The sequence below is a fragment of the Cyprinodon tularosa genome, unplaced genomic scaffold, assembly GCF_016077235.1.
Source record: "Cyprinodon tularosa strain WSP-4 unplaced genomic scaffold, ASM1607723v1 ctg174, whole genome shotgun sequence".
Classification (NCBI taxonomy): Eukaryota; Metazoa; Chordata; class Actinopteri; order Cyprinodontiformes; family Cyprinodontidae; genus Cyprinodon; species Cyprinodon tularosa.
The window spans coordinates 326,647-350,485 of record NW_024038565.1 but is presented as its reverse complement, the minus strand read 5'-3'; the positions used below and the strand labels follow the sequence as shown (position 1 = coordinate 350,485).

The 23,839-nt window shown below is 37.0% G+C and overlaps 2 protein-coding genes across 6 annotated transcripts in view; both read left to right on the top strand.

Annotated features, from left to right (window-relative positions):
- Positions 1–16,324, top strand: part of myom1a (myomesin 1a (skelemin)) — a 29,764-nt gene extending 13,440 nt beyond the window's left edge. For 2 of the 3 annotated variants that reach the window (XM_038281697.1, XM_038281694.1), the window contains 26 exons: positions 62–118; positions 913–1,037; positions 1,784–1,967; positions 2,161–2,335; positions 2,563–2,684; positions 3,423–3,619; positions 3,770–3,896; positions 5,286–5,470; positions 5,552–5,666; positions 6,197–6,353; positions 6,925–7,031; positions 7,220–7,264; positions 7,992–8,128; positions 8,219–8,363; positions 8,561–8,620; positions 8,705–8,772; positions 8,859–8,984; positions 11,521–11,598; positions 11,879–11,966; positions 12,089–12,127; positions 12,298–12,403; positions 14,319–14,482; positions 14,611–14,647; positions 14,889–14,911; positions 15,698–15,753; positions 15,887–16,324. In XM_038281697.1, the coding sequence (XP_038137625.1) occupies positions 62–118; positions 913–1,037; positions 1,784–1,967; positions 2,161–2,335; positions 2,563–2,684; positions 3,423–3,619; positions 3,770–3,896; positions 5,286–5,470; positions 5,552–5,666; positions 6,197–6,353; positions 6,925–7,031; positions 7,220–7,264; positions 7,992–8,128; positions 8,219–8,363; positions 8,561–8,620; positions 8,705–8,772; positions 8,859–8,984; positions 11,521–11,598; positions 11,879–11,966; positions 12,089–12,127; positions 12,298–12,403; positions 14,319–14,482; positions 14,611–14,647; positions 14,889–14,911; positions 15,698–15,753; positions 15,887–16,153 (2,990 nt within the window). In that variant the 3' untranslated portion in view covers positions 16,154–16,324. The remainder of the gene's footprint in view (positions 1–61; positions 119–912; positions 1,038–1,783; positions 1,968–2,160; positions 2,336–2,562; positions 2,685–3,422; positions 3,620–3,769; positions 3,897–5,285; positions 5,471–5,551; positions 5,667–6,196; positions 6,354–6,924; positions 7,032–7,219; positions 7,265–7,991; positions 8,129–8,218; positions 8,364–8,560; positions 8,621–8,704; positions 8,773–8,858; positions 8,985–11,520; positions 11,599–11,878; positions 11,967–12,088; positions 12,128–12,297; positions 12,404–14,318; positions 14,483–14,610; positions 14,648–14,888; positions 14,912–15,697; positions 15,754–15,886) is intronic. The other variant, XM_038281695.1, reaches the window with a different exon arrangement.
- Positions 16,325–18,604: 2,280 nt separating this feature from the next.
- lpin2 (lipin 2) overlaps positions 18,605–23,839 on the top strand; it is a 28,240-nt gene continuing 23,005 nt past the window's right edge. The window contains exon 1 of one of the 3 annotated variants that reach the window (XM_038281718.1): positions 18,605–18,770. Coding sequence is in view for 2 of the 3 variants with exons in the window: in XM_038281716.1 (XP_038137644.1) it covers positions 23,399–23,512 (114 nt within the window). In the remaining variant the exon portion in view is untranslated. Of the gene's footprint in view, positions 18,771–23,170; positions 23,513–23,839 lie in introns of those variants that run through there. The other 2 variants (XM_038281716.1, XM_038281717.1) reach the window with 2 other exon arrangements.

Here is a 23,839-nt window from a genome sequence, read left to right as displayed (position 1 = left end):
ATGGAAATGCGTTTATGAACTCCTTTTCTGAGTTTACTTATGTTTGTCCTTTTCCCAACAGCTGGACCTCTGGCACCTTGGACTGGGGTGATCAAGTTTACGGAAGAGGAACCCACTGGTATGACAATTTGTATGGTTTTTCTTTTTCTTGACAAAGGTGGATAACCTAGGTCCAGGAAGTAAAAGCATATACACAGATTAGTTCCAACTATTTGAATGTCCAGCTCCACAACACAGACTTGGGAATAATCACTTGGTTAAGTGAATATGCTGAAAGAAAACTGAACTTCATTATCCATCTTCTGATTAAAACTTCTAATAATGAAGCAATATGTAATTGTAATTGCACTGTGCCTAAGCACACTTGGATGTGGTCATGCTAAAACTGAATTTAGACATTTCTTTTTGATCCTATAACTTACATTTGACCAAATGTTCTGTGATTAATCTTACCAATAAGATCAAATCTTTTTAACCTAAAACAAGTAGCTTAGATCGGTAACCTTTTCTTCCATTTCAATCCCATAAAGAATATTTTTGGGAAATATCCTCTCGTGTCCTCTCATATTTGCACCGTTAAAAAAAAAAGTCAAATTCTTAGTCAGATAAAATAAATGGCTAATTGTAAACACGTATGCACCACCACCAACCAACAATCAACAACCCAACCATCTTTCGAACATCCACCTAAAGCTTTAAATGGATCAGAGTCTAATTATATAATTATATGTGTAATTTAGGGCAGACTCGTGTGGAATGTTTCAAAATTTGCTTAAAACATCTGCAATGATCTGTTATCTACAAATCTTTCTAAAAAGTACTTGGCTTAAGATTGTTTTCTCTGTACGAGGATTATCTCAATTGTGAGATAATCCATGAGCATGTGTGCTTTTTTGGTTCGTTTATCCACAGTGGGTGTTATTCCTGGAGAGCCTACTGATGTTGTTGTCACTGAGGCCACCAAGAGTTATGTGGTGCTTGCCTGGAAGCCCCCCCAGCAAAGAGGTCATGAAGGAGTCATGTATTACATTGAAAAAGTAAGAACAACATTTCTATATTGCTTGGTAGAATTAAGTTGGCTGGAATTAAATTAGCTGTTAGCTTGTTAGTTCTCCAGCTCATTAGAATTAGATCGGAGAGATTTCACGTAGCTGGAGGGCCTAGCTGAATAGATGAGCAGTAACAGATCTAGAAACACCCAAACCTGAAACTTACTGCATTTCTTTCTTTCCATTAATACCTTTTTATTTTATCATTTTCAAACCAAAAATAATACAAAAAATTTTATTTGAGAGGTTTCAAGAAACATATTCTAACATATTCTTCAATATTATTGCTACTGCCGACATCCCAAGTCTCCCGGAAGTTCCAGGAGTTTAGGGAGATGATAAGCATCTCCCTGAAATGAGTTCTTTGGAACTTGGGATGTCTGCTACTGTGCTTTTGCCAAGGAAAACTTGCAAATGAAACTGGATGAATTAACGCTGTTCATTTGTAATTTTAACATGGAAAAAAAAAACCTCAAGAGTTGAGACATTGTGTTCCCCATTGTCAGCCAGCAAACAAAACGAGTAAATGGTTTTTGCTCCAGGAATATCTGAATATTTCCAGCACTCAATAGGCTAGAGGCAGAGTTTACTATTCAAGCCAACCGTCTATTATACCGAAATAAAACTGCACCAAGGATGTTCTGGGTAAATTGCTTATATGCTTATTATTTTTTGTACATTTGCGCTATCATATGACTGTCAATAAAACCTTCCCTGCTTTTCTTGGTCCACAGTGTATTCAAGGGACAGACACCTGGCAGAGGGTGAACACTGGGATGCCAGTGAAGTCTCCACGCTTTGCAATCTTTGACCTGGCGGAGGGTAAATCATACAACTTCCGTGTGCGATGCTGCAACTCTGCTGGCGTGGGCGAGCCCTCTGTACCCACTGGAGAAATCATAGTCGGTGACAAACTTGGTGAGCTGACAAAGCTTGCAGCTATAACACTACAGGCTCTGCATACAGAGAAACCCGTTGCATCGTTGAACAGATAACACCACTATTTTTCTGTTGTTTTTTTCCTGGTCTGTTTCTGAACTTAGGAGTGCTTCATCCTCATATAGCTTCTACATCCTATAGACTATGGATTTTGTGTTTTATTTTCCTGCAGATCTCCCCTCAGCTCCATGCAGTCCTGTGGCAATCAGGAACACAGACACGTCAGTGGTTGTCACCTGGGGGGCATCTAAAGATGTTAAGCACTTGGTTGGCTACTATATAGAATCTAGTGTGGTGGGCACTGATGTGTGGATGCCTTGCAACAATAAACCTGTCAAGCAGACCAGGTGGGCAATTTTGTTTTTACCTCAAAGGAGCAGAAGTCCTTTTGTAGCTGTCATATTTTTGGTTTATGGATTTAAAGTGTGTATCCACTGCATAATAACTACCCAGAATTCGCACACAGCCTTATAGCTGAATCACAACAAGTATTCTTCTCCTGAGGAGAAGTGGCCTACGGCGGCCTCCAGAATGTATCAACAAAATCAAATCAGCTGAAATATATTCCTTTCAGGTTTGTGTGCCATGGGCTCACTACAGGGTCCAACTACGTTTTCAGAGTAAAGGCTGTGAATGCTGCTGGATACAGCCAGAGCTCCTCCATTTCTGATGCCGTGGTTGTAGTAGCTGCTGTCGGTAAGTGTCCTTCTTCACACATTATTCCTCCATTGTTCATAACCCTGTCATATTCAGTCCACGCACTGACCCGCTTCACTGCCTTCCGGGAAACCTTTAAATAAATAAAGACCCAATTAATTATTGAGAAGAGAAATCCCTCTTAAGAATCCCCTTAAAGAATTTATGTATTAATTTCACCACCACCACTTCAAAATGTAAGTCCGCCTGAGTAGTAAACAGCAATGCATCCACGGAATGCTAACACAAGTCTGCATGAAAATGTCATTACTAAACTTACATGCTGCCCTTTCCTTTGCTTTCTTCATGCACAGACATAAAAGATGCTTTAATACATGTTAGCATCAATTTCTTTTGAACTTGATTTTCCTGGAGTTTTGTTTTACCGTTTGGTAACTCTTCAGGGGAACCTGTTGGTGCATGACCAAACTGCAGGCTCAAGCAATGTGTTCCTAAACAGCATGCTCCTATGGAGAGTCTCGCCTGGCTGCAGTAGTTTTCTTAGAATGACACTTGCCAACTTTCTGGCCTTGAAAGTAAGTATTTCAGCTCTTAAAAGCAAAATTGTGCTTCTGTGTCTAGAGCTTGTTACAGAAGCTGTTGTAGTTCTTGTGAGTAAAAAATGTATGGATCTGCTTACAGGTGTCCTCTGCCTTGCAGATGAATTAGAATTTATAGTTTATGTAAGATAATGTAGAAAAAATGAACTAGGTATCTCTAACCCATTTTGTTTCACAGCTGTACCTGCAAAGCCAACGAATGTGACTCTGCTGGAAGCTGTGAAAGACTACATGGTACTGGGCTGGACTGCACCCTCTAACAACGGAGGAGCTGATATCAGAGGATACTTTGTAGATTACAGGACAGTAAAGGGAGACATATATGGAAAATGGCATGAAATGAATGAAAAGGCTCTAACTACAACTTCCTATAAGGTAAACTTCCAGATCTGAGAGACAATGCTGAAAATATCTATCAAGCAGTGGAATCTATTTTTTGATTAACTTCCCCAGTGCATGGGAATAGCTTCACTAGTTTAAAAGAGCTGCTTTGCATGATATCAATGTCTATCTTCTCTCTTATAGGCGGAGAACCTGAAGGAAAATGTTTTCTACCAGTTCCAAGTCCGTGCAATGAACATGGCAGGTGTCAGTAAACCCTCTTTGCCCAGTGCCAGTTTGGAGTGCAAGGAATGGACCATCACTATTCCAGGTACAAGACTCCATAGTTTCACCTAGCAAACAAATAGATGATTGACGACCTTCACACTATAATCCACTTCAGTGAATATTTATCATCTATTTTCAGGATTAAATACAAGTTAAGCAAAACACTGGACAGCAAATCCAATTTAAGTGTGGAATCTTTTCAGTAGTTCAGCAAAAGGGTCATTGGATTGTTTAAAGGACTTGATTTTCAATGTTACAAAAAAGTAGAATTTAACAGTCTTCTCCCCAACTACAACTTCTTCCTTGTTGAACACTGTTTTTGAGTGAAAATCAAAATATGTCCTTGTTACTTAGTGACTATTACTTAGCAACATTTCCAATAAAAAAAATAAATGTTTAGAGTCTGATGGTGGAATTGCCTTGAAAACTTTTTAGAAAAAACGATCAACATCTGAAATAAATGTCAAAGTATTGACGTATTGACATGCTTAACCCCTGCTTATGAATAGCTGAAATAAGATAATCAACCACTGGGAGCATCACCTAAAGCTCCACAAATGAGGGAAAAAACAGATCAGGTAAAATGCCAATAGTTCTGGAGGTAACATCACAAACACACCTCAAACTGAGCAGTAGGGGCTCTGTAAGAGATGTTTGATTTTCTTTAAATCTTTAAAGTCACTTAAACATTAATGCATGTTTCTAAATAGACCTGGCAGGAGTACAGGTTTATAACAGATTAAAAGCTTTTGTTCACATGAATAATTTGCAGAAATCCCCCATCCTGGGATAAAAACCTTCAAAAACAAAATATGAAAAATAATGTGTTCAAGCTGTAAAGCTTGCTTTTGGGGGAAGTGTGATCAACTTCAACCAAATTGTTACTAAAATACATCCTGAAAAGTAACAGTTAAAACCAAAGCAGACTTGTTGAAGAACCTGATTTCCTAAAAGTGTTCATTTGTGGTTGAACTGTTATAAAAATGCTAACATGCTATTAGTAGAATATTTACCTGAATTAGCTGCAATGCCAACAGCCTCTCGAAGGTCTTTTTTTTTTTTTTTTTATGTCAGTCCTTCCAGATACTAGTTATTGAATGTTATATATGCTAAATTGTGAGCTCATATTATCCAATGCTAGTTTAAACCAATATGATATTTGGAGCCTTCACATTGAGAATGGGACCATGAGACTATTGGTTACAGATTAAGAGCAAAAAAGCTGCAACTGAAATTTATTCTTCCAGCTGAAGGAAGCTGATTACACTTTATTAACCCAAATTACTTCCAGTGAGAGACATTGTGAGCTGTTGAGTCCCAAATTAATGAAATTCTACTTCCCAGTTTGTAAATATTACCATTTTTTTTCTTGTTTAAGAAGTCTTTTCCCCTTTATGTTAATAAATAAAACTACGTGTATCAATCTTCCAAGGCCGCCCAGTTGGTCTCCATGTGCTGGAGGTTCGTGACACCTCCGTTGTGGTCTTGTGGGAACCTCCTGCGTTTAATGGACGAAGCCCTGTCAATGGCTATTATTTGGACATTAGAGAGGCCTCTGCAGGTGAGGAAGGCTGGAAGGCTGTTCATGAGAAGACCAACAAGGAGAAGTACATGAAGGTAAATAACAGAAATATTCTCTGGTATTAAAATATAGTGTTTCCAAGTGCCTCCTTTCTGATGTTTTTCGTAATAATCTAGGTGACTGGGCTGATAGCGGGAACATCCTACATCTTCCGTGTGCGTGCTCAGAATATTGTTGGAGTTGGTAGACCTTCTGCAGAACTGGGTCCAGTTCTGGCTCAGACTCGTCCTGGTAAATGTGATTTTTATTTACGTTACACATTCAATCACTATGGAGTTCTGCACAGGAAAAGAAAGGCAAAGATATATAGAAAAAACACTTTTCTTGGAATAGATACAAGATGTTAATTTTTAAGTGTTCATACTAGGTTTGATACAATACTTAAATTTCAAACTCAATATTGATACCATTAAAAGTATTCAATATTCAATACCATTTTTGATACGACGGTGAAAAGAAATTACAAATATTTTAAAGCATCACAAATATTTTCAGCATAGAAAATGTTTTCTCAACAGGATCACAAATGCTAACTAAATAAGGGTTCAAATGAAAGCAATTAATAATCCAAATATAAGACAATTAGACAATATTTTAAAATTGTCTGTAGTATCATTCCTTTAAAATATCAATCCCATTCCAAATTAGTATTGTATCTAGATACAGCATAGGATAATCTGAGATACTTTTGACAACTCTAGTGTATGCATTCATATAAATCTGTTTCCACCTAACATTTTGAATCATTTCTTGTGTTTTAGGCACCAAGGAGATTTATGTGGATGTCGATGACGATGGTGTCATTTCTATGATTTTTGAGTGCTCTGAGATGAAGGAAGGCTCTCACTTTGTTTGGTCCAAGAATTACCAGGAGATCACAGACACATCTCGTCTGACTATTGTCACCGAAGGCAGCAAGTATGTATTCTCGTTGTGAGGGTTTAGTCCAATATACACAGCTCCAGTCAGGACTTTGCATAAATTAATCTGTAGCATGACTATATGAATTTTGGTCTATAATTTCATGCATTTAAAAATATTTTTTTTTGTTTGAAGCATAAAAGTAAGGAGTGGATGAACTAGTTTTCTATAGTCCACATACTTTCCTTAGAAATGTTCACTTTATAAACATGTTTGCTCTACTTTGGCTTGATATTTGATTTCTTGGAAGAATAGCTAGAGCTCACTGAAATTGGTTGGCTTCTTTCCCGAGGCTTGGCATTTAAAAAGTAAGAGTGGAGTGTGTGTATATTTTGAGTCTATTATCCGCAATAGATTGAAACATTTGCACTCCTTTTTTGAAAAACACAGAAGATTTGCACTCCTATTACTCTCAAATAAAACATTAATATGCACCATCAAAAGCTCATAGCATCTATGCCATTACGTACATTCAGAGCATGTATGAATTTTCCTCCTGGTCAGCTTAAATCAGTAAAAATCCTTCATTTTTTTTCTCCCTTTCTGTGGTTTGTTGCCTTGTCTTTAGATCCAGAGCTATATTTAACAGTCTCTCTCTGGAGGATCTGGGCACCTTCTCCTGTATGGTCACCAACACCGACGGCATTTCCTCCAGCTACACTCTCACTGAGGAGGGTGAGTCAGCCCACAGTCTTGGCAGTGTATACTTGTCTGTGTTATCCTGCTTTAACAGCTGCTTGATGTTATTTTCATACACCGGAGTGTGTGTGGCAGACTCAGATGATTCAGTGGTGTTTATCAATGAAGTTTAAATTCCTATTTAACTTTTTTATTTCTATCTCTTTTTTTTTCCTGATTGGCAGCTCTTCTTCGTCTCCTGGATCTTAGCCATGAACACAAGTTTCCTGGTAAATATTTAAACGTAGCCCAAATTATACAAGTACTTTTTGCCTGTTTATGCAGATATGACTAAGACTTAGACTTAGACTTAGACTTCTTTATTTGTCATTTTGTATGCACAGGGTGCATACAGAACGAAATTGCGTTACATACAGCTTATGAACGTTGCATTGATATTTCACAATGGCACGAGTTATAGAAAAATACAAAAAGTGCAGCAGTGGTCAAAGTGTGAACAGTGCAGAGGATAAGAGACAGTGTGCAAGTTGCAGTGGTTCAGTGCAAAATGGCATTTGTGCAAAAAATGCGTTATTGAAAAATACAATGAGATGAACAATTTAAAGGGCTAAAAGTTAAAAGTTCAGCAGCATTTGATGCCCGATAATGTGCAATAGGTGCAGAGTTCGGATTGTGGATCAAAGGTTCAACAGTCTGATGGCAGTGGGGAAGAAGCTGTTGCACAACCTGGTGGATCTGCAGCGGATGCTGCGGAACCTCTTTCCAGAGGGCAGCAGGGAGAACAGTCCATGGTGGGGGTGTGAGGGGTCTTTGATGATATTACGGGCTCGGGACACACAGCGCTGTGATGAAATGTCCTTAATGGAGGGAAGAGGAGCCCCAAGCGAACCCCTTCTAACAGTTTCCAAGAACATTCCAAGATATTGTTAACACTGCATGAAGCTAGTCGTTTTATATCTCAAATTCTTCAGCCTAAATTAAACGTATACTTTTCAGTTATTCCCTTCAAGAATGAAATGGCCATGGAGCTGCTGGAGAAAGGTCGAGTGCGGTTCTGGGCTGAGATGGAAAAATTCACCTCTGCCTGCCAAGTGGAGTATGTCTTCAATGATGTCATCATTGAGCAAGGAAAGGTGTGAATGAATTGGAATAAAAATACACATGCATTGTTCAAATCAGAGCTAGTGCTAAGAGCTTTGTGTTTTTTGCTTCGCTGTCTGCAGAAATACACGATGAACTTTGACAAGTCGAGCGGCCTTATCGAACTGTTCATGGACTCTTTGGAAGTCACTGATGAAGGAACATTTACCTTTAACATGGTGGATGGCAAGGCAAAAGGCACTACAAGTCTAGTGTTAATAGGAGATGGTAAGACCTTAAACATAGAGAAGGCATCCGAGGATGCAGACTGTTTGTAAGGACAAAATGCATCTGTGCAGGTAAAGAATATGTCCACTGAGGGGCAGCAGATCATTCTTAATGTTTTTGGTACCTCTGATACCTGATACATGCATCTGTGACTTAAAATGGTATCTTGGAATGATATTTATCCTGTTTTTCTCCAGAATTCAGGGAGTTACAAAGGAAATCTGAGTTTGAGAGGGCAGAATGGGTTAGGAAGCAAGGTGAGGAGTAATGCTACACCTCCAACACATTAAAACTTTGGCTTATATGTATGTTTCTCTGACTATTATGTTTGCTTTAAACAGGACCTCATTTTGTTGAGTACCTTGGCTTCACTGTCACTCCAGAATGTAATGTCCTGTTAAAATGCAAGGTGAAAAACAAAAGCAACTATATTGAGTTACCTATATTGCCCTTGTGATTAATTCTCCTGAAATTGATCACTTCCTTCATCTGCAGATTGGAAACATCAAACCAGAGACTGAGATCATATGGTCCAAGGACTGCATCGAGATTGCAGAGGATGATGAGGATGCTGAGAAAATCGAGAAAAAAGACAGTGAGCTGACCTTTAATATTGGAAAGGTCAGTCTGTTAGAGCAAGGCTGCATTTTGTGAGAAGCTGGGTGTTTAGAAGTTAGGAGACATTTCATTGGACAGATTTAAAACATATTGTGCTGCTAGTCATACCTCTCCAACACACTCAATAACAAAACCTCTTCTGTATATATAGTTAACTTTCATGGTTTCACTTTGTTGCTTATAGACTCAAGAGTAAGTAGTTCTGCTAAGAAAGATAAGTAAACAACATATTAAATTGTAACATACATTTTTCCTATGACAAATGATGTCCCTTTCAGCCCAGACAGTTCTGATCATATTTATCCATTCATGTTTACCAAAAATCCAATCATGTATGAGCTTTCACTGATGCATTTAAACAGTCCTTTTTTTGGGATGAAGTAAAAAGAGAATTTACAATTCCAATGATATTTTTAAACAAAAATGTTGTGCAATGGTTTCCAGTTTCAGATCCAGATACCATATACCCATACCAACTATTGAACTATGTTTTTATGTCAAGTATTCCTCTACCACATGCCAGTGCAGGCTTCTAGATTAGAAGTCTGGAAACTTTGAAATGCAAAGAGCCATTTTGCTCTAAGTCCAACCAAATAAAAGTGATTTAGAGCCACAAATTTTACAAAATACATTAAAAAAAAACACACAGCTTATTATTATTTTATTAAATATTGGCTGTAGGATATCTGCTGCTATTTATTTGTAATTTTACATTTTTTAAATCAGGAAAAACATACATTTCTGTTAAAAAATGACAAGAAAATACATTTGTTTCCAAGATGATGACAAAAACATGATCTATAAACATATTTGTACTTTCTGCTATTGTCATTTTATGGAAAAACGTCGGTTTACAAATTATTTGAAGAACCTGCTAAAGCTTCCAAGATGGTCATTTTTAGCCAACGTTAGGAGCCAATGTTGAGGGTCCAAAGAGCCACACCTGGCTCCGAATTTGCACTTTGCATAACTCTGTTCTGTATGGATGTATTCTCTTCACGAAACTTGTTTTAAGACAATCAATAGCTTTCTAACAAAAACTAATCTAGGTCATTTTAGGCTGTTTTATTCTTTTCAAACATGCTCACTTTTCCCTTTCTCTTTGAAACATTCTTGTCAGTACTCAGTTATTGTCTCATCAAAGTATAACATTTTTCTCTAGAAGGCATTTGGATTTCTATGTATGCAAATGCAAGTTGTGCTTGATTGTGTTGATTGCAGCAGAGATGGGGGATCTGGAGCCAACAAGTCATCTCTATGTCATGTGTTTGTTCTCACCAGCCAATGAACCAGGAGAGTTTAATCTGTAGAGTGAAATAACCTGTGTATATTTGACTCACCTGGTTCAGTCGCTGAGCAGAACAAATACATGCAAGCAGTGAGTAGGCAGTCATTTTCTACTTGGCCATCAATTTCCCCAGTTTTTCACAGGTTGTTCTTCAACACTGAAAGCAAAACAGAGGAACAGGTTACACAGAATCCAGTTAAGAGTGCTTGAAAACAAAGATACCAAATACTGGGACATTGATTACTGGTGTAAGGAATAGGTGAGTACAATGAAATAAATGTGTTAGAGCCAGGGGGGAAGCGTGAACAGTAAGAATGATTAGAATTGCTGCAAGAACAGCCGGGAGGGAGCAGATCAGCAATGACACAGAGAAACAGATGACTCGTCTATTAAACACACGTAGGAACAGAAGAAACACAGAGCTGAGAAAAAAACAACAACCCAGAAGCCATAGAGAACGGGATTTTGATGAAGGGAGGCAGTTTGGTTGAAATAGATAAAGAAGAGTGGCATTGAATTACAGTATATAATTCGCTTCCTAAAGCTTCCTCTGTGTTTTTTTTAACAGGAAATATGCTTTAATGTTGGGCCTGTGGCTAAAAGGCACAGAACAAAACAAAAAGGCCACGACTGATCGAAATGAACTAAAACTCAGAATAACAGTGGTCAAATATCCAGCAGTATTTTACCTGAACCTTACAGATGAATACAAAAAGGGTGTTCTTCAGTTTAAACGAAATAAACATGAGATGAAACAGTAAACTATGCTGAAAGTACTGCTATATTCTTTAAGTACAATTATGTTGCTTCAGAACTGGTGGAAATCAGGTTTAAAAATATCATTGCAGTTGTATATTATAATTTAAACCAAGATGTAAAAAGAACAGTTTCAGTGCATCACTGGAAGCCATCATTTATAAATAACATTGACGCTGATAATGAATCCATGCAAATTGCCCCTGGAACGACATACTGGGTCAACGGCATGTGTTCTATCTGTGTGCTTCAGTCATTCATTTCATCTCTAACTCTGAATTCAATATAACTCCTCTAGCTACTTCAATGAAACAATCAGAGCTGCCTTTGCCAGTATTAGATCTGTTTTATCAGGGAGAGTAAAAGTGCAAGAGAAGTTATATTGATCTTTCATTGTAATTGTTCAAACGTCACTCTACAGCAAAGGGTTGGTGTCATTGCATAAGCACCTGTCAGTCGCATTTGCATTAACTGGCTCATCTGTCTAATTCACAGTGGGTTAATAAGCAGGAGCAAAAGAAAGAAGGGAAAAAGCCATCTGCAAAGGACGTTCCCCTGCCGCCAAGACCAAAAGTCTGGACATAATCTATCTGCCATAAGTTTTCGCCTAATGTCTCCATGTGTCCTCCTTGTCTTATCTTTTTAATGTTTTCCTCCATCATTTAATGTTTCAACGCCTGCAGCATCATGGGCGGCAGAAAAGCTTGACTTTTCGGTTTAGCTGTTCTCTGTCTTGCTTTTAAACTGTTGACCGTGTCAAGAATTGTATTGTGTTCTACTTGATTTCATTTGGAAGAAGAATCGTTACTGCCTCAAGGAAAGTTATGCAACTTTTTTTCTTTCTATATATTAGATCTCCAAGCAAGACGCGGGTATTTATGAGGTTTTCCTGAGAGACGAGAGAGGAAAAGATAAGAGCTCCTTCAACCTAACAGAAGCAGGTGAAGTACTCTTTGTGGATTTCATCTGCAGGAAATTAGGAGGAAAAGTGAAAAAAAAATGGGTTTATGTTGCGTGAAAGCATTGGAAGAATCACAGAAATGATTGCTTTTATTTTCCCCAGGATACCAAACTGTAATGAATGAGCTGTTCAGAGTTATTGGTAAGTCACTCAGGGCGAGAACAACTCATGTCAAGAGAGACATATAAAATAAAAAACAGCACTAATGTTTGTTCTTTCTTTGAATGTTACGTCTCATTGCATAAGAATTTCCTACTAATTTCCACAACGTGCAACAGAAAAAAAACGTTTGTTTGCTATTTTCTTTGCAGCCAATTCTTCCAATGACATCCAAATTCTCAGTACTGAACATGGCATCGTCCTCCACTCCAATGTCGTGTATTATGATGAGAATCTTCGTGTTGGATGGCTTCACAAGTATGTAAAATACACATCATTGTTTTTCCACATTTTTTCACAAATTCAAGCCTGCTCTATCATTAAAAAGGAACTGGCTAAAATACACCAAACTTAAAATAAAACATTGAAATCTATTTAATCATGTGGCTTATTTTACCGGTACTAGAATTATATATTTAAACTCTCAACCTTATGCTGTAAACATACCTATGATTTAACAAAACATTTTATCAGAAGAGTCCATGTGTAACAAAATAAACAATCAGAACAAAACCTGTTTAGTACAAAGTATTCAGTTATTATTTTATATTTAAAATCCAAATGTTTATAAAATAATTTGTTTTCTTCTTTGATGATCCTTTATGGACTTTGCATAATGCGTAGTTATGTTTTATTAAATTAGTATGGGCCTATCCTATTTTGCGATGTGTTCCGGGATGAGATGAATCAAGGAACAATCTTCTCATCCTTTTTTACTTTTGTTTGTTAAAACTTTAAGATCGAACATTACTACATCCTCTGCATGGCTGAGGACTTTGTCTTTCTTTTACAGCCACTCCCAAACTGCCCCTACAGTACGAAATCTGCTCATTTAAATAGGCCTGAACAGAACAGATCAGTTATCTTATCAGTTGTTTGTGTAATCTTTGTAGATCACCTGCGACACACCCACTTATTGCATGTGCATTCATTTTGACTCTGCTTAGAGTAATATAAAAACTGCTTTAGTTACATTGATTTGATTTGATGGATATCAAATGGTACCAGCTATTAACATCTGACTTTTTTTGATTAAGGGATGTATTATTCTAACCTTTAAGAGTTGTGTTTAAGAACTGAAATAGAAAATAGGTTTTTATTTATTCATATTTTTACATTTAGCAAGGGGGCAAGAAGTGTGGATAATATTGAGTACCATCATTCAACTTGAAAAACAGAAATGATCAAGTACAAAGACTAAAAATAAGTATTTCACTGTTAGGTAATTTAAAACTATACAAATAGAATCTTGTCTATCTATTATAAGGAAAGAACATTATCTTTTCATAATGACTTGAATTATAAGAGTAAATGCAGTACTAGTACAGTGCACATTTGTGGTAAACTATATTGTAACAAAACCAGCACCCATTGTGAATCAGCAGTTTTATTTTCATTTGGGCACAAAGGTGAACATGTTTCACTTTGTGTGCTGACAACAGACTCTCACAATACAATTGGTCGATAGTTAGCACTGATCCCTGGTATACTTTGCTCCCTTAGTATGACAAATGCAACCTTATGTTTCTTTTAGATCTATCTGTTGAAATATTTGAATGTGTTTCCAAAGTATTGCTAAAGAGGTCTAAGGATGACCAAGCTATGTTTTACTTATAATAGGGTTATCCAAACCTCAAATACAGAATTTGGGAGTATCAGACTGACATTTACCTTATTTTTAATATTGTCCTCTGCAAACAATAAAAAAATAGCTCTGTAATCAGGCTTCACTGCAGTGATGACAATAAAACTGGACTCTTTTAGGAGCTGATCTTAAGTCTAAGAAACATAAATTCAAACTCACTTCTTTTGTTACAAAACCTATTTTTATTTGTTTTTTGTTTTTTTAAATCAAATTGTAGATCTGAAAACTACATTTTATGTGACAATGTTGAAAATTCAACAGTTGCATTACACAAAAGCTAAGGAGGAATTAATACATTTAAATATTTTAGTTAATATACACTAAGCTTATGTGTGTTATATTTGAATAGATGTATAAAGGAATCAAATAAACAATCAACCGATACAGGTAACACGTTATTTTCTCATTATGAAGACTTAAAAAGCAAGAAGAGTAAAGGCACTGAAGCCGACCCCTAAATCTGTCGTATTTAAGTGTTCTGGACAGTTTTAAACCACTTGATCTGTGTGCTCTGGATTTCTTGATCAGAGATGCCAAGATTGCAGCTTCAGAGAGAGTTAAGTCTGGCGTCACAGGGGAGCAGCTTTGGCTTAAGATCAATGAACCCACTGAAAAGGACAAAGGCAAATACACGATGGATATCTTTGATGGCAAGGACGGCGTGAAGAGAGTCTTGGATCTGAGTGGCAAGGGTAAGAGAAAGTTATACACTCAAAAGGAGAAAGGTACTCCTTATGACGAAGACAATTACATTCTACTTGATTTAGTTTTATCAGTATCTCCCTAATCATACTGTAAATGCAAATATGTTACTTTGCAGTATGGGAGGAAGCATTTGAAGAATTCCAAAGGCTCAAGTAAGTGAAAGAAAACCAAACAAGTCCATTGTTGTTGTTTTTTTGTGCAATTTAGTTTTTTTGTATTCAAAAACACTTTTTTTCATGGATAGCCAAAGTAGTCTCAAACCTACAAGAAGAATCTGTATGTCCTTTTTTACCAATTCAGACCCACAACACAATTATTGTATAGTTTTTTAATAACCTGGGTACCGTTTTTAGACAATTCTGACTATCTTTTTTTTTTTCACTCTTTCTGTAGAGCTGCAGCAATTGCAGAGAGAAGTAAGTGGACATTCCTACTAATCTTCCTGAAAATGATCTTTAATAAGAAGAAAGTTTTCCCAGTTCTAAGTAACAACATACATTTTATCAATTTTGTTAGTCGGAGTGATGTATTTCAAGCATTCGTTTCTGTAAATCTTGATGATGTTGGCTTACAGCTATCCAAAACCCAACATATTTTCTCTGAAAACAGAATATTGCAAAAGACTAATCAGAAGATTTTTTAAATCTTATATAGTATGACTATGACCTGGATGAATGAGAATCTTCCTCAGCAATTTTCCTGGAAGATTTAGCATCTGTCTGTCTGTCCATTTTGTGACAGTATTGGATCAGTCAACAAAATCTTCTAACCCCAACCCTATAAGGCATTTTCAAGGTAAAAGCAGAAAAAAAACAACAGGCCCAACCGCAAGGACAAAATCAATGCCATTATTAGAGCATCTTCCCTAACATCTCAACAGAGCCCCAGGCTGATCACCTCCATGCCAAGCTGCATTGATAAGCATAATTTATGCAAACATATCGCTGACAACGTATTGGTGCAAAAGAACGTACATCACCATTTTTGTCTTATTTTCTACATTTTTAATGAGACACAAAATTTGTTTTTGTTTTTTTTAGCTGTAAGCCATCATTGTCAATGAATCACTGTATTTTGATGTTTAAAGTCTAATGTTTGAAGATGGCAATAAACTTATCCTGCTAAAGTGCAAGGAAGGTCAACATTATAGCCACAAGCAAATGCTAATATTCTTGGTCTTTGACCTTGTTTCTCTTGCTTAGACCGTGCTCGTGTTGTTGGAGGCCTGCCAGATGTGGTTGCAATCCAAGAGGGCAAGGTAAAGAAAATAACTATTCTCACTTCTAACATGCTGTCATCCTTCTTTTATAATTGTCATTGCTCTGAGTGTCTCTTTCTTTTGAAGCCTGATGCAATCATCTATTGAATGAATGTTTGTCCTTTCTTATCAGTCCCTGAACCTGACTGGCAACGTGTGGGGTGAGCCCACGCCTGAGGTTTCCTGGGTGAAGAACGACAAGGAGCTGGTGTCTGACGACCGCTACAAACTAAAGTTTGAGCACGGAAAGTTCGCAAGCATCACGATCGCTGCCGTCACCACGGCCGACTCAGGCAAATACGCTCTGGTTGTGAAGAACAAGTATGGCAAAGAGGCCGGCGAGTTTACTGTCAGCGTATACAACCCTGATGAGGAGAACAAAGAGGAGAAGAAAGACTAAATGTCAGAAAGAAAATGGAGGTCATCCACTGAGCTGTCTCTAAGCAATATTGCTAAGGCACATTGTGGTGCAATAAAGCTGTCAAACTAGTCTTTTCTTCATTTTCATGCTTCTTACATATTCTGATATTGTAAGCTTTTAAAATGTCTAAACAAAGAAGAGTGATCATGATTTCTTGCAGTTCCTTTGCATGAATTCTGTCTTTTGAATTATTTACTACTTGCCAAAGTAGAATAACTAAATAAATAAATAATAGCAATATAAGAACTGGCAATCCAAAAACTGGAGATATTTAAGAGAGATCTGCCTCATTTCATGTTTAATCTAGGCTTTTCAGATGAAATAAACTGTCTGCATGCTACAAATGGTAAAAGTGCGGAAGTAATTGTACTGTGTCAACAACAACAGCAGGAAAACATTTCTTTATTTAAAGTTACATGACTACATGACTCGTAAAGCTCAGTCTAGGTATGACTAGAATACTATTATGAAGGTGCCCTCTCAACTTGCAGTGTGCTTCGCACTTCAAATTTTCCATTTAAAGGAGGAGGAATGTAGTATTTCAGGTACAATAAAGGGGTAGCATCTGTAAAGCAAATCTTCTGGTATTTGGTTTGAGGCTAAGTAATAAATGAACAAGTTAAACAGGCCTTTTTTTTTTATCTTTGGGGTTATTCTCATATTACAGCTGCAGTGGCTTTAGAGACATTATAAATTATCTGGTTAATTTATACCCTGATTTTTTGTGAAATGTTACCCTGAAGACAAGGCAAAAAAAAAAAAAAAAAAAAAAAAGCTGTGAAACATGCTTGTAAAATAATCAGGTTTCACAACAAACAAAATACAACAACCTAAATGTTCACAGCTGTATTTTATCAATGCACATTTAGGAAAAAAGGTGATGAACTGAATTCACTTTCAGCTATAGATGCCACAGAAGACAATTCGTTTGAAGAAAAAACAACTAGAGTTTCCAGAAATTATGTTAATAAACAATAAAATTTAATTAATTTATAAAATTGATTCGCCAATACTGGGATCCTGGATTTCTTTGCAGTTTGACTTGGATATTGTAATTTTTTTTGGAAGGACTATAAAATGAAGAACAAAGTTAAAGTTATAAGTCGGATGTTTTCAATTCAACGATCACATTTATTATTTATCCCAAAAAACTGTGCAAATTGTTTGAGTTCGTAGTTTTAATGTATTGAATGACTTATAAAACAAGATACGTTTTCAAGTAAGGGTTTTCTAGAGAAAAGCGCTTCTTTTCAGGAGAAAACATGCACTCAATTTATTGATCCCTGATGAACAGATTGGTGCACCTCTAGGTTTATTATAGGATACAAACCAACAACAACACATATAAACAAAGAAATTAACAAGAATAATAAAAAAAATCCCATTAAAGCAATGTGGCTCAGAATAAATCAACATTTAGTTAAAATATGAAAACGTGTACATAAAGTGCTAGGGTTTTACATAGCTGTGTTTTTTCTAAGTAAAAGTTGCATGGGCTGTTCTATACAGGGTCCATGAGGCAGGGGCGCCGCAAGGAATTTGGGCCCCATGAATTACGTTGATATTGGGCCCCACCCAAATAAATTAATTTAAGCTGTTAAACTGCTATAAAGATGCATTGATTTGTTTAATTCATTATCACAATGTAAAATGACACGTGCGTGGCACTTAAGCCCCGGTACGAGCAAACTACCGGTGATAGACGGGGAGACCTTTCGTGCTTTGTTTCGCTGTGTACTGATTAAAATGAGAGAGAAGCCAAAATAATGTATTTCACTGCAGAATTTTTTTTTTTTTTGAAAAATATAGTGGGACAAATCTTTTATTCTTCTTTTGGGCCCCCTTCAGAATTCTGAGAAAAAAGTCAGAATTCTGAGAAAAAAGTCAGAATTGTGCAAAAAAAAAAAAAAGGGTCAAAAATTTTGAGAAAAAAAGTCAAAATTGTGAGATTAAAGTCAGAATTCTGAGAAAAAGGCCAGAATTCTGAGAAAAGTTAGAATTCTGCGAAAAAAAAGTCAAAAATTTTGAGAAAAAAAAATCAAACTTCTGAAATTAAAGTCAGAATTCTAAGAAAAAAGTCAGAATTATGAGATTGAAGTCAGAATTCTGAGAAAAAGTCAGAATTTTTGGGAAAAAAGTCATGATTCTGACTTTAATCTCAGAATCCTGACTTTTTTTTCTCAAATTATACTGAAATAAATCAGTTGATTTAAAAAAAAACAAAATTTTTTCACATTTTACATTTATCCTCTTCCGTACTATTCCGTATTTCAACAGTGAGTTACTGCCCTATTTTTTTTTTATTCTTCTGTTTAGAGTTGCACAAACATAAAATCTGCCGAAACACCTGTCATTCTGATATAGATCGTTGAAAAATGAATCACCTATAAGTTGTGGACCGTCCCACCAGCTGCGTCGCCTCTCGGTCTCCTCACCCCTACACACACACACTCACACACAAACCAGTTGGTCACGGTGGTCCAAACAGGGACACGTCAAGAGGCTTTAGTGAAGTTTCTCTGAGAAAATGATGGGGACTCACTGAAGACATCCTACCCTCCCCTTTAAGGCAGCAGGCTGCTAAAGGAACCGAAAGGTATGTCACAGAACTATAATTTCCACTAACGTGTCCGCAGCTCTGTGTTAACGTATATTTTCGATTTTACCATCGGCTAATGGTAGCTAGCATGTAGGCTGGCTAACCTGCCCTTTAGCCATATGGAACCAATTTGACTGCGAGCCAAAATGACAAGACTTTCCTTTAATTTTGTCAAATACGAGGATGAACATCTAGAGTCTTCGTCGAAACCATTTAAGGAGCGAGTTTCTGTCATTTTCTAACGTTCTGCCGCCTGCCATTAACGTTAACGTAAGCTCTCACCGAGCGATAACAGTAAAGCTAGCTAAGCTTAGCAGACCTTCTTTTCCATTCATTTTCCTCACTGCTCCGTTTCTCCATTCAAGTTATCATAAAGGGTATGTATAAAACAGAGAAACCGTGTCGCTTTCAAAGAGAAACCGTTTTCATTTTCTTTTTGTATTTCCGCCTGTTTGAGCGGGCTTTACGTGACTGGTTGTGGTTTGCAGCTTTGATTTCTAAATTTCGCATTTCTGGTTATATTTATTCATTTTCACTATGATTGCAAAGGTAGATGATCACATTAGCAAATACACACAGACTTGAATATTGATGATCTGTGTATTTTGACGTTTTTAAATGGCACAAGTTGTAGCCTACAGCCACTGCTGACGGTGAACAACAAAACACCTGTCTGAGGATGGAAATTAAAACAGCCTGCAACTCAAAAACTGCTCTGCAGGGGATGGAATATTAAAATGGTTTGAATGTAATTAAGTGTCTAACAACCATTCCCTTTTACTATTAATAAAGCAGTAAAGCTAAAGTCACATTAAACCAGGTACATTTATTTATAAAATTAAATTAACTACCAATTTACTTAGCTATTTGATCTGCTTTGAGAAGACCTGATAATTTGAAGGAAGTGCTATCTTCATTTTTAGTTAATACATTGATGCTTATATTAAAGCAGTAGCTGGTCATTAATTTTTTTTTTAGTTTTCACAATAATTAGGAGAATACCCAGTGCTGCCCTTCCCTCACCCCTCCGTCACCTTTTGCTGTTCTCTGTGCATGAGTTGGTTTAAGAGCTAAAGTGGTTTATCACTTATTTTCTGTCCCTTTTTTTGTTTAGACTAAGAAAACCTCAAATCTTCCTTTAAAAACAGAGAATATATATATTTATTGCTCATAATCTGATCCATTAATTTCCTCTCTCGCTTTGTGTTTTTCCCCACCCTTTGATTGGAAGTGTTTTGTGCACCCAATGGAACAGCTGACATGTTTGTCACAAAGGCTTGGTGGGTGAGCCTATTCCGAAAATGGCTACTGGAACAGAAACCCAGCCTAACCGGCTAATATGAACTCCCATTTTTATTCCATAAAAAGTACTGTGGCAGAGATCATACTAAAATTGTTATCACAAAAATAGTGCCTTCAGTCAAAGGCTTCTCCAGAACCAGTGCATGATAGACCACTACAGAAGATCCTTCCTAACTACTATTAATAACATCTGCAAAAACTTGTATAAAAAAACAAACAAACCCTGAGTTTCTAAAAAAGTTTAATTGTTTTTACTCAAAACTGTTATTCTCTGAGAAACTCAAACATTTCATGGAAAGGCTAGGAAATATTAGAAAACTTGTTCATGCTAGATTGGTTAACCTCTTGTTACCTTAGCAAACCTTTCATTCTTTCAGACATGTAGTAAAAGAAGTTGAAAAGCATTAGTTGTAGCTGACAAAAGCCATTGCTTTTGTCCTCATACTTTTGACTGCTTTGCCTTGTCACTCTTTGAACTTAAGGGTGTGCACTGAAGATGCCAGGTCAAACTGAAAGTGATGATAAAATAGAAGTCATGAGTCATACTGGGAGAAGGAATTTGTTTTGCTCTAGCTTTAAAGAACAAGGGTTGGAATATTCTCTTTATACAACAAATAAAAAAAACACTTATGAATGAGGTTGGATTGTTCACATCAGATTTAACTAATCTCTCACTGCCTTGCAAATAACTTATTGCCATCAGCAAGGAAATTTAGTTCACTGTGGAAAAAAGCAAGGAAGCCATGATTAAGAGAAACGCTACAGATTCTTAGCAGTCAAGAATGACTCCTGTTTCTGGTGTTTATCGTGGTTCAATGAACCTCATGTAATGAGTTGGCCGAGTTAAGTCCAGTTTAGTGTAATATAATGCCTGAAATAGTTTAACATGACCAGTGAAGTCAGTGACTTGTTTTTCAGCTGGGTCACAATCCTGATTACTTTTTCTTCACCAGGTTAAATTCAATTCGATATGGATGACTCTGGATGTCAGGAACTGTACTTTACTCATATTGGAATTTATTTGATCATAAGTTTTTTTACATTTTATTTTTGCCTTTAGGGTCAAGTTGAATTTTCCTCTGTTTATCTCTCGTAAACTGTATAGCTTGGATGTTTGCAACCTTTCATATTGTATATTATATTGATCTTTTATCATTAGGTGGGAAATTCATTCCACATACCACACTTACCTGTCTACCTGTTTGGAGTTATAGTAGAAAAGAGTGCTCTGTCATCTGTTTAAAATACTGAAGTTCACTTATGAAATGGTTATAATTTCCCTGTAGATGATTGCAAATATTAATCAGGAAAACTATCCAAGAAGCTTTTGATACAAAAAAAAACAACAACTTATGGCACCCGGGTCCCTGCTTGTTCTTTATAGATGTTAAGTTTTTACTCTATATGTTAGAGCTCACCTTTATTATAGTAGATTGTAGCTTATTTTGGGGAGTGGCAGCCTAGTGGTTAGGGCATCGTGCTTGGAATCCAGAGGTTCTGAGTTTGAGCCCCACTCCCACAGACTGACACTCTGGGTGTCTGAGCAAGGTGCTTAACCCTACACTGCTTCCCGGGGGCTGCTCAATGGCAGCCCACTGCTCCTAAAGGGGATGGGTTAAATGCAGAGAGTTCATTTCGTTGCTCTGCACTTGTGAGAGTGTAATGACAATAGATTATATAATTATTAATTTAATATTAATTATTGGATTATTCAGGTCCATTTTGTTGTAGATGCACTAAATCAGTTGTGCTCATGTCCAGTCCTCAAGAGCTACCATCCTGTAACTTTTAGATGCATCTCTTCTCTAGCACACCTGAATCTAAAGCCTCAATCCTCTCATTTACCTCAGCAGCATGGCATGGTAATGCAAGGCATGGTAATGAGCCACTCATTTGATTTAGTTGTATTAAAAATGGTTGCATCAAAAAGTTGCAGGATAGTAGCCCTGAGACCGAACTTGAGCACCTCTGCACTAAATGCTTGTTAATTCAAACATTTTAGTATATATACGAAACTGATGTCGGCATAAACATCCGATTCATAACCTTGCATTGATATATCAGGATATATCCTGAGCTATACTTTCAAATGATATTCTTACGTTTTGATTCCAACACCATTAATTTTGTCTATTGTATACCAATAGATAGCAGGTCAATGCTTATATGGACACGATGAAGTAATGCAGAGACAATTATGAAAAGCGTCCTTATTACATTTTAATGTTGCGAGATCCCTTTTTGCCCATAAATGCTATTCAGTTATTATCTTTGCTATACTATTTAAAAATAATATATTTTTTAACCTTAGTGGAAATATTTTTTGTTTTGTTTTGTTTAGGGTTAATTGCTGTTTTCACTTTAGAACGGGTTTTTATCACTTTGGGAAAACAGGTCTGTAGCTCTCAGCTCTGTAAGCCCTTGTTTTTCCTTTGGTTGCATTTACAAAAGACTGAGCAAATGAGACGGCAGGGTAGAGGCCCTTTTTGGAGCAGCCTCATGCATTATTTTCATCTCAGGCAGTCGTGATCCAAAAAGCCAGGTTGATCCTGCAGGCCAGATCTTGGAGAGCTCTTTTATGATAACCTGTTTTTGCCATTGCTAGTCGGACTGCATTTCATCTGTTAATTAGTCACATAAATGATTCTAGACAAACTGAGTTGGATGTAATGGCTCCTAATGTTCTCATCCCTTCGATGTTTCAGTTTGTTTTGCAATCACGAGTGTATTTGGTCAACGTTTTATTGATAATCAGCAGCAGAAAATAGCTTACTGGTAAAACTATAGGCTGACGTAAGCAAATTGGGGTCGTTTACTTGCACCACCCCTTTTGATAAGCTGCGCACAATAACAAGAACACAAAGTAAAGATTGTAATGTACATGTGACAGAAACACGTAGCAGCAACAAGCCCCCCCACCCCCCCCAGCTCTCACTCTTATCAGGAGAAAACATTGCTTAGACATGCAAAGGAAATGGCTTCACCTTATCAGCCATACACTGCCACTGTAAAGATCCGATCCAATTGGCTCACATTTTCGTACCCTGGCAGCCCACTGGATCACTACAAGTGCACATTCTGAAAGGAAAATCCCAGAAAGATGGCAGTGTATACGATAGTCTTGCACAATCGTCACCAGCTCCAGATAACATATCTGTATTTACCCCAGGGGCGATCATTCAAAGGTGAGTAGGTTGGTCCTATTGAATATTGGATTCAGGATGGCAGTTTTAAACTGTCTTAGGAATCCAAAGGCAAAAGTTCTTGGACTTAGGAGAGTATCCTAAGGTCTGTAAAAGTTAGCCTTTACTTCACTTATTGAGATGAAGAGACAGAGATCCTGTACAAACTGGGAGCTCATGGAGAGCAACACCGAGGACAACACAGACAACAGTGAACCTGATGAGCTGACCTCTCTGAGGCGGACTTGGTCCCTGGTGAGTCTGACTTGGTTTTCAAATTGGTCACATAATAAAATAGATGGCTGGAGACCCTAACATTGTTTAGTTTGCCTGCTTACCTGACTGACTTTTTAAAATTGTAATTCTAATGTTGCAATGCCAACCCACAGCTAACTGGACTCGGTTTTGTTAAAATAGGCTGAGTTTGCAAGATGTGCATTACCTGATCTAGTGTGTTTTAGCTTAGTTCAGAGGAATCATGGAGCTCACTCTTTGAAACTTGGAAGACTGATTCTGTTTAGGTTGTTTTTCAAGTAATTTTAAGTTGATGTGGAACAGTCAATTATTAACTCTTGGTCTTTA